General features: G+C 37.8%; 1 protein-coding gene across 7 annotated transcripts in view; it reads right to left on the bottom strand.

The window, feature by feature from the left end:
• Positions 1 to 997: 997 nt before the first annotated feature.
• The window catches only part of CDON (cell adhesion associated, oncogene regulated), a gene marked incomplete at its 5' end in the record, with an annotated part of 95,961 nt that continues 83,148 nt past the window's right edge, over positions 998 to 13,810 (bottom strand). For 5 of the 7 annotated variants that reach the window (XM_081273545.1, XM_081273543.1, XM_081273546.1 and 2 more), the window contains 2 exons: positions 998 to 4,721; positions 5,452 to 5,726. In XM_081273545.1, the coding sequence (XP_081129671.1) occupies positions 4,558 to 4,721; positions 5,452 to 5,726 (439 nt within the window). In that variant the 3' untranslated portion in view covers positions 998 to 4,557. The other 2 variants (XR_014019587.1, XM_081273547.1) reach the window with 2 other exon arrangements.

The raw sequence follows: 13,810 nt of genomic DNA, 5'->3' as shown, positions 1-13,810 counted from the left end.
AGCACCACCAACCCTGCAGTGGTTCGATTCCAGGAGTCGGGGCCAGCACAGCACAGAGTGGAGGTGTTCCAGGAGCAGCACCCAGCCACCAGACCTGGGGGAGCTGGCTGGCGGAGAACAGGGGCTGTTCCAAAGTCACACTCTGTAGCTGCCAGCATGACTCACTGGCTCCATGTGTGTGTGTGTGTGTGTGTGTGTGTGTGTGTGTGTGTGTGTATGAAATCTGGGTGGAACACAAACGAATGCTTGTTCAACAGACTAGAGGAGTCAGGACTCAGAGCTGCCTCCACAGGGGACTCAGCAGAGAGCCAAGGGCCGATCTGCCAGCAGTAAGGGAAGTAAGTGGTGCCTGACAGGAGACAGAGAACTGGGAGAAACTTAAGCAGCTCCTTTGGTTCTCACAGATTCAGACTTTATTAGAAAAGGGTTTCACTTTCCCTCAAAGCTCTCAGGACTGGGGCTAAGATTTAAAGAGCAGTCATTTAAGTATGAGGAATAAAATACAAAAGGGCCACACCCAATACAAATGATTTTCTTGGCTTTCTGGTCAGGGAAACCTAGAAACTTTTTTTCTTTAGGTCAGTCTCTTCTTTTGAGGAGACTAATTTCTACCCTGGAGTTGACACTCCTAGACATGGCCCTGGATAATGGTAAAAAGTTAAGATGTGAGGGGGACCTCCTCACAATCTCCCCACTTCTCCCTCACCCTCCTGTCTCCCTGTTGGGTGGGCTCCCCCAGTCTCTTCACAGCCCCCTAGCTCAGCCTCCTCATCTAATAATTGCCCAGGATCTTACTCTTCAAGGCCTTGATCTCTGCAGTCAGGATAATGGGATAACTTACTGAGCTCTTGGGAGTACACAGGATTTTCAGCTAAGGACAGAGGTGGAGGTTCCAAAGAATTCCAGACATTACACTCACCCCCAATCACAAACCATAAGGCCACTTTGTACAAACAGGGGGTATCTGAGCTTCCCCATCTTCAAGGGCTACTCTCCATGAAAGCAGCATTCTCTTTTTAATATAAAACCACATCAAACAGATAAAACCTGTCAAAGCTACATCATTTAAAATATGTACAATTTCAAACAATATTACACCTTTAGGGAAAAATAAAAACATACTTTTCAATGATACAAAACATGCATCTCAGAGTCATTGTTTTAAAAAAAATAGAGCAACACAGGTGAAGTTCAATTATAAACATTAATTTCTTGGCAGTATTACAGCTGGAATGATGTGACATGGTCAACCCAGTATGGATGCTTTGGTCTTTAGAGACCTGTTTTATAAAAGCAAAACCCAGCAAGAAATACTTTCTGAAAAGACAGCTTCAAAAGGTTTTGAACATTGCAATTTAACTTGCACCCTGTATGGCAGGTGCCATCAGACCATCAGTGCATAACTGAAAGAAGAAAATCAAAGGGAGATGGTGGAATGGCGTAACAGGAACAGGGGAACAAAGAATCAGAGTTCGAGGACTAGGACTAGGAGGAACCTGAAGAGGCCTCATCAATTTCATGATCACTGAGCAGAGTGAAGATCAAGGTCTTGGACAGGGTTTGGGAATGATGGGCATCCAGGGGAGGACTGTGGCCTGCTAGAGACAGTAACAAGCACAGAGCTCTGCCAAGGCTCGAGGGGATGGAGGCGGGGAAGGGGCGGGGTGGGGTGGGGATGTGGGGAGGGGAGCAGGGGTGGAGGTCTTCTGCAGCTGCAGAGACAGAGCCTCTGAGGAATTACACAGCAGGGGCAGATGACAGCACAAGTTTCTGGGCAAGTTCTATAGGAGTGAACCCTAGTGCTTCTGGAAAGCAGTATGGAAAAAAGAGAAGCATACACGATGGCCACAGATACTCTGGGTTCCAATTCAGCTCATTATGTGACTTGGGAATTTTCATACCAATTTGGTAGATTTGTTGTGAGGGTAGAGATAATAGTAACTAGCACTGAGCTCAGAACTTGGGACACAGGAGTTCCTTAACAAATGTGAGTATTGTCCCCCACAATGTCCTGTGTCCTTTTATTTCCTGGGGAAGTACCATTAATTAGGACTGTTTCTGGTTACCCTGCAGGGCATGAAAGTTCAGAGCAACTCACGGTTAGGGAGAACTCATAACTCCTAAACATAAAGGCAATTATATATATATATCTATATATATCTATATATTTATATTCATATTTATATATCTCAATATATAAAGGCATTTTTATAAATAAAATACAATAAAATGAATAACACTTAAAACAGCGTTACTAATCATATAAATAAAGCAGTCCAGAATGAGATTGCCCAAAAGGTAAAGTTATTTTCTCTTCCTCGTGGACAAGTCCCATATTCAAACTCAATCTTTAGAAGCAGTTTCTGACCTAAAGCTTATGCTAATACACCTGTTTCAGGAATCAAAATGACTGCCAGGGACACCTACTCCCTAGTTTCCTTAAACTTCTTCTGTATAACTTAGTTGATTCACACTGGGTATTCCTTATGTTCTATGTACTAGGACTTTGTCCTTTGCTAGTCAGAGAAGTAAGGGCTGCAGCTATCCCCCTCCAAAGCTAATTGCATCTAAGCAACACAAAGAATTAATCTGGTACACTACAGGCATGAACATTGGAATGCAGAACTTGCTTTTCTTATAGTTCTAATATCCAGCTATGGCACTATATTTCCTATAATCTACTGGAAGTAACTCTAGCTTAGTGACCCAGCTGAAACAGAACATTTTCACTAACAGTTCTATTTATAAAATATATAAACATATGTAAGGAAAAACTGATGCATTTACATACAGTTGATTAACATAGTATTCTATTCCACTGCAATTTCTGAGAAACTAGTTTTTAAAAAAAAAAAAAAACTTATGCTATAACTGCTCGATCTTATGTAAGAAGAATGACTTTTTGTTTCTTCCCCCAAAGGGATGCACAATCCAAAAAAGAGCAGTGACTTCATGAAAACCTGACTCAAGATTTGAAATACATTTATAGTGTTTGATTTTTTTTCCTGTTTTTCTTTTCCTAACATGGAGAAAGAAGACTTCCAAAAGGCAGTTGTAATGTCCTTGTCACTCAGAGGCAGCAGCAACTTGTGATGCATAAGCTCTGTTTATCAAAGCTTTAGGTGCCTGTTTACAATGCATTCTGAAAAAAAAAATCAGGAAACTAAAACAAACTTTTTTCCTCAAAATTAAGTCTTTTCTGACACTCTGCTATAGTTTGGATCTTCAGTGTGCCCCAGGAGTCCAAGTGTTAAAAGCTTGGTCCCCAGGGTGGCACCATAGGGAGGTGTGGAACCTTTAATAGGTGGGGTGAGGTCTTTAGGTCACTGGGGTATGCCCTTAAATAGAACTGTGAGATCCCAGCCCTTTCCTCTTTCTCCCATTGCTCCCTGGTTTGTGATGGAAGTGGTTTTTGCTCCACCACACATCCCCTCCATGATGTGCTGTCTTGGTATAGGCATAAACCAATAGGGCTATTCAATCATGGATTGGAGCCTCTAAAACTAGAAACCAAAATAAATCGTATTTCTTTACACATAAATTACCTCAGGTATTTTGTTACAGTGATGAAAAACCGACTTACACACACGCACTCATGTGTTCCAACTGCTATCCATATAGGAAGTGGGAAAATGACTACTGTCAAGTAGTATGGCACCATGAGCATATATATACCTATGAAACAGGATGAAGAGCTTCTGCCAAGAGAGGCCACTGTAGCCCTCCCTTTTTTTTTTCTTTTTAAAATGTGTATCTTTCTCTTCAAGCCACTGCTTTACAGTTGTCTTTTTTGTTGTTGTTGTTCCTACTCTTAGAAATAGTTGGAAAAGAGCCATGTGACGATCATTTTATAAACTAATGTAATTTTAAAGCAGTGGGATATTAAGGCATTAGTTTCTCTCCAGCTATACTTGTCCTCCTACATCCTGCAATAATACAATTAGACCTCACACTCTCCCATGTCCACAACACTGGCTATGGTTGGTGCTTAGAAGACTGAACATTGTTTGATGCCCATGGGCAGACAGAAGGTAAATAAGCAGTTTATGGAAGGCACTCTTGTAAAACTTTATCAGCCAGATCTGCTATTATAAACATTAGGTTGCAAGTGTGATTTCAAAATGTTCTCAAGTCTGTTAACATAATATTGAATGACAGTTTTCCATCTGAAAATGTGAAGGGGGCCAACTTCAAATGGCCTGTGCAACTCCCTCCTAGCTGAAAGCCAACAGACTGTACCCACAGCTTAAGGAGTTCTTAGTGTCACTGATGGTTTTAGAAAACACAGAGTGATCCCTCTACTCTCCAGATGATTGAAAACTATGTAAAAGGCCATTTCCTACTGAGGGGGAAGGAAGGAATAGGGAAAGGCATTTTTCAGGCATAAATAATATAAAAGGACACACATTTTAAGATACATTCATATGACATTACTACGAAAAAATAAATAATGATTTTCTGTGATTTGAATTAATGTTCTTCACACAGGTCATTCCCAGGCCTGTTCTGTGCAGTTACTGGCTTGAGGTGGGAACCTGGCTATGTATTTGCACATCCTCAGGTTTCCTGGGGTTGCTGAAGGACCCCTGATGAGCTCTCTGATGGAATGCCAGGAGGAGACCATGTAGTCTTCTCAGTACAATCCTCTGAAACAGGTGGCAAAATCAGAGGTTTCCAATTTAAAATTTTGTTTTCTGTTTCTGAATGGCCACAGCTCTCTCCTGAAAAGAGAAAGGTTTAGGAGTTTTATGAAATGATAAAAGCTGATTTTTCACATAGCAATCTAAAAATATTACTTCGAGTAATAAAAAAATAATAATACTGAGCAAAAGTAGAACCTGGTTATGTTTGGTTTGAAGCTGAGAAGACAGAGACTTTAAAGGTTTAAAATAATTGGGCACAGTGGCATATACCTGAAATCCCAGAGATGTCAGGGGCTAAGGCAGGAGAATTGTCAGTTTGAGACCAACCTCAACAACTTAGCAAGACTCTGGCTCCAAAGAAAAAAATAAAAAGGTTTGGGGATGAAGCTCATTGTAGAGGGCTGCTGGGTTCAATCACCAGTATCCCACCTCCCACCCCCCAGACAAAAAGTTTAAAATATAATTGAGCTCTTATAAACAGTTATATAATTCATTGGGGATTAGAATAAACCCCTTAAAAGTTCTAAAAGTTCCATGTTTACAAAATGCATTCTTCCTGCAAAGCTTCTGCTCAGATACAAACTCAATCCAAGCCTATTTGGATATATTTTTCAGAATGTAATGGGATTAACCACCTGAGATAAAATATATGAGTAATAATAGAATTTTAATCTTTTCCTGAACTACACAACACCCTTGCTCAGTCTCTTAAGAAATACGTGAGTGACCAGAGAAAACTCTCCTTGATAGAGTTCTCAGCTAACTAAAGACCATCTAGAAACCTAAGGTTTAAACCAGCTCCCTGTACCTCTGTTAAACTCTGTTGTGTCTTCTGTAGATTCAGAATTGATGCCATTTATATTGTCCTGACAGCAGATATGCTGGGTAGGTAGGGGTGCCAGCCTTTCCTTGATGCTCTCCTCAGGTAACTGGCCACAGTCAGGGACTGTGGAAGCCAGGCACACAGGCATCTTCATGGCATTGAGGGGCTTCATTTCCAAACCATCCTGAGGATAAGGTGCTATCACTGGGACCAAGGGAAGGGTGCTGCTGCTAAAAGTGCTGTTGGTTTTGGAGAAACACCTGTAGAGTTTAAAACAAGAGAAACAGAACTGTGTCTAGAGGGGTCAATAATTACAATGGGCTTCTTTCAAAGTATCATTTGGCATTTTGAATTCAGATTCTTAAGAAAAGCTGATGTCTAAAATGAACTGATTTGCTATGCGTTAAATATCAAAAACTTGGAAATTACAATTATAGTGGAATACAACAGGAAAACACATCAAACCACCTCAGAACAGAACCTGAAATGACGACTTGTCATACATGCTTCCTTTGTTTTAGTCCAGTGCCAGAAGTTAGCTCCTCTTTCATTCTCACTGGTTCCCAAATATAGTCACACAGAAAGAAAAGGCCATCAGCTACTGGAATGAATGAGGAAGAAAAAAGGAAGCACAGGAGAGAAAGCTAAGAAAGTTATGGTCACATGAGAGAAATGGCCTATGAACGTCAACAAAACACAACGCTTTGAAAACAGGCATTCTCTTTCATTCTCAGAGGAAACACAAAAATAATTAGCCATTCAAAATTCAAGAGTTCTTTATTTTTCATTACAGAAATAACTGCTAAAACATTTCACTTTAGTTCCACTCCACTTTTATTTCCTGCCTTCAACTAAGATGTGTGCCTTGATTTTTTTCTTTCTGTTTTTCCAAACTGGATATTTTCTATCGATTTATCTTCTAATTTGCTGACTCTTCTGTTGTCTCCAATATGCTGGTAAGATCATCAAGTAAATTTTCCACTTCAGTTATTATACTCTTCGGCTCTGGAATTCCACTTGGATTCTTTGTTCAGTCTCTTTCTCAGCTGAAATTCCCCTTACGTTCATCTACTGTGTATATTTTCCTTTAAGTCTTGGAACATAATTATAATTGCTGCTTAAAATCATTGTTGGCTAACTGTGACATTTGGGTCATCTTAGGGATCTGCTGCTGTTTCTTTCTTTATTTATTTTTTAAGTTTTTGGCAGACACAACATTTTTGTTTGTATGTGATGCTGAGGATCGAACCCGGGCCGCACTCATGCCAGGCGAGTGCGCTACCGCTTGAGCCACATCCCCAGCCCTGCTTCTTCTTCTTCTTTTTTTTTTTTTTTTTTTTTTGGTACTGGGGATGAACTCAAGGGCACTTAACCACTGAGCTACATCCCCAGTACTCCTTCGACTTTTCTTAATTTTATATTTTGAGACAGGATCTCACTTAGTTGCTAAGGCTGGTCTTGGACTTGCAATCCTCCTGCCTCAGCCTCCTGAGTTGCTGGGATTATAGGTGTGCTATAGTGCCCCACTCAGGGTTTGTTTCTATTGATCTTTTTTATCCCCCTTTAGTATCACATTTTCCTGTTTTTGGACATGGATAGTAATTTTTTTCTCTTTAACTGGATTTTCCAATTTTCTAATTGTTCTGTTGCTTTTGAACTCAGTCTTCTGACACCTTTTTTCTTAAACACTTGCCTCAAGACTAAAGAATGCTTTTAGGCAAAACCCCATAAATCTCACACTATCTCTCAAAGGTAGATTCTTGTTTAGTTTCTGCCTACTCTGGTCATGCTCTTAATATTGTCAAATTGTTAATAAAAAACTTGAAAGTACTAAAATCCATCTATCATTATTGTCTGTTGATGTTCAAGCTATTTCACTATATCTGGAAACTGGAGGCTCACAAATACATTTTTTAATTCTAAAATAGAGAGTAAGAAATATTTAAGATGACTTTGCACTGGGCCTTACACATTAGGAAACACAAAGCTGTATGCAGGAGCTAGGTAATGTTAGATAATAAAGATAAGAATTCTTTATTTCCACCTTTTAAATATAAAATAGTATGTTTTTGATGCATAGGAAAATAAGTAAAAGGAAGCCCATGCATGAGTGGGCAAGCACTCTGTTGGCTCAAATTATTGGAAACGCCAAATGTTAAGAATGATATAAGCCTGAAAAAGAATAAGATATCTGTCAGTAAACCAAATTCTTAATTCAAGATAATAGCAATTTTAATTTCAAATAAATAAATAAATATACTCACAATACAGTTATTGGAATTCTGATACCAATCATCTGGAATGAAGACAAAGTATGTCAGGTTCATTTGTAGAGAATAATTTGAGTACATGATAAAATAATTTAACTTTTAATAATATAGAAAAAAAGTATATGCTTGCTTTGAAAATGAACTAAGTCTTTCCATGCATGTCTTAAGCTAATGAAGAGTTAAGGGAACAATGGCATAGAAGGAAGTTCACTGAAGTCAGAATTGGAGCACTGGGCTAGAAAAGCATGACTCTGGAAGAGGATGGCATGCCTTATTTATTCCCCTGAAGACTGTATTCAACTGTGATCTTTAAAGTGTTCATGTTTTCAGTGTCTTTTCTTCCTATACTTTGTTGTTAGTCCTTCTCTCTCAGTACTTTAGGAACACAGAAACTCCCCATGGATTCAATGCATGGAATCCACAGACTTTAAGTAGGATAAAATATGGGTTTAGGTCAAGGGGGGAAAGAAAATCTTTCTGGATTCAAATTACTACTAATGAGAATTTAATGAGTATTATGGTTGATATATAAATAACCTTATCTAGGAAAACACTTTATTCAAACAGTGCTTGCTGGATACCTTCCAGCAATGTCAAGCACTATGGTAGGCACTGAAATCATAAAGATAAATACAGCAGAGGTCCAGTTCCAGTTCAGCAGAGATGAACAAGCAAACAAATGGTTACAACATAATGCTGTATTATATAAGGAAGTATAAAAGACACTGGGAACACTTGACTTTGACATGGGTATAGACGTGTGACTGATGGGAACAGGGCAAGTGCCACATGTCTAGCCAGAGACGTGTACATTCTTCTAGACTGTATCAGACTCTACTGTCTCATAATTGGGAAATTTACCTTAGATAGAAATTATGAAATTAGAGAGTAAGGGAGATTCAGACTTCAAAAAACAAAAATATCTCTGGCTAGGGCAATCCATGTGGATACTATGATTTTTTAGAAATAATTCTTAAAAATTAAATTCCTCACTTGTGGTTATAACTGAGTAGTTTACAAAATCAGAGAAACTATCCTGCTAAAAACAACTAAAATATTTAAAAATTTTTATTTTAAATCTGTGCAAGACATCAGAGAGCTACCAAAGCAGTTGAGTGGCTGCCATTCTAGAGGGAAGGTAAATGTAAACCTGAACTTCAGACCAACTTTTCCTATGGGGACATTTGTCATTCAGTTAAGAATAAAACATTGAGATGTCAAGAATAACATGGATGCTAAGAAGCTAAGAAGCTGCCAATCTAGGATTCAATAAACAATTGTGTGTGTGTGTGTGTGTGTGTGTGTGTGTGTGTAATTCTCTCCTTTCCTCTTTACAAGGAAGATGAAGACAAGTTTAGACCCCAAAAGCTGGTTCTAACCTACACTAGAAGAAATACAAAACCTGTACTGAAAGAAATACTATAGGAATTTTTTCAAGTTGAAGAAAAATGAGTAGCAACAGAGGAAAGAAAATATTGAAAGGAATAGGTCATAACAAAAAGGAAGTATAGAAATTCTGAATGAATATTAACTGTAAAAAAATAATAATTGTAATGTCTTAGAGGATTTTATGTATTTCTAGAATAAAAACATATGACAAACATAAAAGACTGCCTTGTCTGAGACCTGGTAAAAGTACTAATGTACATTAAACTCTAAAGTTATAGTATCTAGCACCAAGCACATAGTAAAGGACAGACAGTAGGACTTCAAAAATGTAAGATGTAAAGTTAAGTAAGTAAATAATAAACACTGGAACACTGGAACATCAGACTTTTTGTAGCCTTTCTCTCAAGCCAGTGCATAAATTATTAGAGAGCAACAATTAAACTAATCAATGAAAGTATTTTATGACACACAGACCCAACAGTAAGATGAGACATGCATATTAACGTGGGATTAAATTGATATACTCACCCCATTTATCTCTGTCATTGTTCAATGTTAGCTCTGTTGCTTGTGTGTTTTTTTCTAATATCTGTTAGCTTTGAAGACATCTGACTTAAAACTTCAGTCCCCTGGATGACAAGCAATGATTGTCTTTAGCATCATGAGATTCTTGGGACAGTGAGAAAGAGCGCAGCCAGAAACTTAATGTACTCCTCCAATCAGATGAAGTCAGACACACTAAGTGAGCGTGATGTTTCATTTCTCTGCAAGAATCTGAAGGTAATGCAAAGGTGCTAAAACCTATATTTAAAAGACAAAGAAGTATCAGATCAGAAAGAAAAGCTTTCATTTAAAAGAAGTAAAAGTGAGCGGAGGGGAAAAAAGAAATACTTGCCAGAATCTGAAAAATCAGGGCAGTTCCTACAAACAAAATGTTATAAATTAATAATTTATTTACATGGGTTAACACAAGTGAATTTCATAATGTTTGTAAAAAAAAAAAAAAAAGCCTGAGGACTTACCAGACAATGAGATGCTTTACATCCTCCTTCTTTTCCTTTTAGTTTCCTTTTTCCTGCTCTTTAATTTAAGGCAAAGTTGTAGGATGAGATTTTTGAATGAAGTCTATGTGTATTCTAACAATATGATTATATAGAAAATTTGTCAGAATAAAGGACAGTGAAGTTATATTAATGTGGCAGGACTGAGGGGTGGGCAAAATGGAAGAGCAAGGGCTAACTACAAGGTATCAGTGGACTGCTACAGGTTTATGTGCCAAGAATAAATGAGCGTATTAAATATACATTTAGAAATTATGAAATTTTTGTTTTGTTTGGGTACTGGAGATTGAACCCAGGGACACTTAATAATTGAGCCACATGCCCAGCCCTTTTTTATTTTTTTAGATAGGGTCTCATTAAGTTGCTTAGGGCCTTGCTAAATTGCTCAGGCTAGCCTCCAACTTGTGATCCTTCTGCCTCAGCCTTCTATGCTATTGGGACTACAGGCATGTACCACCATGTCTGACTGAAATTATAGATACATAACAAGAGAAAAGTACAATTTCTATTACTTATTCTTTATCATCACTTTTCAGATAAATGAAACAGTACATAATAGCAGGTTTACTTTTGTTCTTAAGTATGACTCTTAATTACTAAAGTGCAATGGATAGTAGTATCTAACCTGAGTTAAATTTGTAAAGTGGTCATAACCACAAATTTCAGCATGACAAACCACGCTGATTTAAAATTTTCTAGTACATTAAATCTTAACTCATAATCAACAGCAATTAACCACTTAGCTAACCAAATATAAATAATTCCATCCCCTTACTTTTAGTTCAGTTCCAGATGTCTGTGTGTCAATGTAAAAATGGCTTTAACCTGACGGTTACATGTTGATATAAGCATCTAAAATGCAGTCTATGGGGCTGGGACTGTGGCTCAGCAGTAGAACACTCACCTAGCCCTGGGTTCGATCCTCAGCATCACATAAAAGTAAGTAGATAAAATAAAGATATTGTGTCCAGTTACAACCAAAAAATAAATATTAAAAAGAGAGAGAGAAAAATAAAAAATACAATGTAGTCTATAAATTAGGGATATAATCTACATTCTAAATAAAAGTAGGTATAGCATGTGACACAGTTCTTCTGCTGATAATGCTTTTATGAAATTTCCTAAAGCAATCAGATGATCCCCAAAATAACATCTGTATATACGTAAATGAAAGAGACCCAAATCTATAGGTAGTGAAAAAAGAACTGGACACATGTCTGCAAATGTGTAACCTTCAATGAGATATTCTTACTATGCATACTTTATAGCTTATATAATATATAAAGTGCAATTTTACTATCTTTGCTTCTCAAATGGTCTTTCCAAAAGTGGAGTGAGGTTTTCACTGAATTGCTTGTAGCTCCATCAAACTATTTTTCTTAATGTTAACCTTAACAATATTGAATAAATGGAATTATGTGCATCTCGCCACATAGAAAAATCTGTGTTGTTCTGTAAGAACTCAGGTGTTCTGGGGCCTTTCAGTTTACTAAGATACTTCTTAACAAATAGAAATGGTTTGATCCTCCAATCTGGAAGATAGGAAAATTGATCTACTGTAGCATCACAAAAATAAATAAGTAAAATATTCTTTAGCTGACAATTTGAACAACACAGCCTAGGAAATAGAGATTGGAATAGTAGTATAGAACTGTGAATAAGGTGCTTTAGTAGTTGACTAAACATTTTAGATATTTCTGTAGAACTATACAGCATCTCTGAAGTATTTTCTAGGGAAGTATTCCGTATCTGAATACATAGTTTAGTGTGCTATGAATGATTATGTACAGAGTTACCCTGTTTGGATGAATAATAAGTTTTGCATTAAATGTTTCTTGTGATTATCCCTGGAGGGCAAGGACTAACTGTCCATTAATCTCTTGGATGTGTGACACTTATTTTCATGCATGTGCTCTGCAGACTTCTGAAACAGTTCCATCTTGGTAGTGGGTTGATGTTCAACTCACCGCAGATGTTTCCTCTTGCCATGGGGTCTCTGTCATTTTGCCAACCTAGCCTTTATTCTTGGGAGAAATCAGTTTCTACACAACAGAACCCAGATGACATTTCTCCAGGGACGTGGCTGCCCTCCATTCTCATTGTCACTCCACTGGATGCTGCAATGACTCCAGCTAGAGTGGGAGTTTCCTTTTGGGGATTAATTTATCAGCGACAACCACAATAAATGCTGGGTGACAAAACAACTAAGTATATTACTGAACATGGCAAGTTGACACACACACATACACAGCTAACATGTGAAAGATCTTGAAAGATCTGGTGTCTACCCCAAGACAACAGGACCTTAGTCTCTATATTAGAAATGGATATAGATTTGGGGAGAGATATAACCTCCTCAAAAGGAAGGCCCTTTAAAAACTAGAACAGAGCTATGATTTTTTTCCCCTGAAGAAGTAGATGGATTATTACAGATGAAGGGAAGCTCAATCTTGGGCTTTGTGTATTTTCCTCCTTTGGCCTTAGAGCTAGCTCTGAGTAGCTGAGTGGTTGGAAATAGGAAAGCGCCCAAGTTATAACAAAATTAATTGCTAGAAAAAAGAGTTTAGGTACACTAGACAATAACAAACCAACTAGGCAGATGAAACCCTTGGCCTGAAAGAAATCCTACTATGACTAAATGTTCTCTACATCCTAATTTCACCTGAGTATATCTGACATATATGAGTGAAAGAGTGCTCCTAAATCCAAGAAACATACACAGACCTTTAAAGACCATCATTATGCAAACTCTTGGAGACCATTTGTAATATCTGTGTTTTCTAAAGCACTTTTCCCAATTGTTTTCTTTATTTGACTATCAGCCATGTAGCTTGCACTGTTCCCCCCCCCCCCAGATGAATTATACACATTTTTCCAGGCTGATATTTGCTTGGCTACTTCCTGCCCATTTCCAGTCTCTCTAGGATGCTTAAAGTTAATTTCTCGTTCTTTCCTGATGGGACCTCTCAGTTGGTTCATCTGTAAATTTCATCAGTGTCCTCTCTACTCTCTCTTACAAATTATCAAGACTGATGGCAAATAGGCCTGATTTAATGTTAATTCCTTCCCATTCAACTAGCCAAGCAACTGACAACCACATTTGATTACATATCCAGAACTGTGTTACTGCCTTTTGAATTGAGGAGAGGAGAAAGGTAGAAAACTTTTTTATTTTCTTGATTCAAATCTGTTTAACTCTTGAAGTGCCCAGAAAAATACAAAAGATTTCTCCATTAAGTCTTTGGTGTAGGGGACTGGCTCCCTGCAAAGCTGTACTGAGTATGCCTCTTTCTAGCTGTGTTCATAGTGAGCTAGCACACACTGCTACATATTATATTACTCTTAAAACCTGAAAGGGATTCAAGTTCAGGAAACAGTGAGGAAAGCAGTCCTTTATAAAATGCCACAAGAGCCCCCAAATCAAAGAAAATCTCCACAGACTGCAACAAGGCATCTTCTCCTCTTTCTGATTCTCAACTTTTCACATCTCTCCTACGGTTAAGATGATAAAGTCAATGTTTTCTCACTTTATTTGGTTTTTTATTTTTAGGACTACCACCCAGGCAATAACTAATCAAGTCATTCACATTTGAAAACTATGTATTTGGATCTCTGGGTTTTTTT

This window comes from Spermophilus citellus, assembly GCF_964194105.1.
Source record: "Spermophilus citellus genome assembly, chromosome: 2".
NCBI lineage: Eukaryota > Metazoa > Chordata > Mammalia > Rodentia > Sciuridae > Spermophilus > Spermophilus citellus.
Note: the sequence above shows the minus strand (reverse complement) of the source record. Positions and strands in the feature narration are given on the sequence as shown.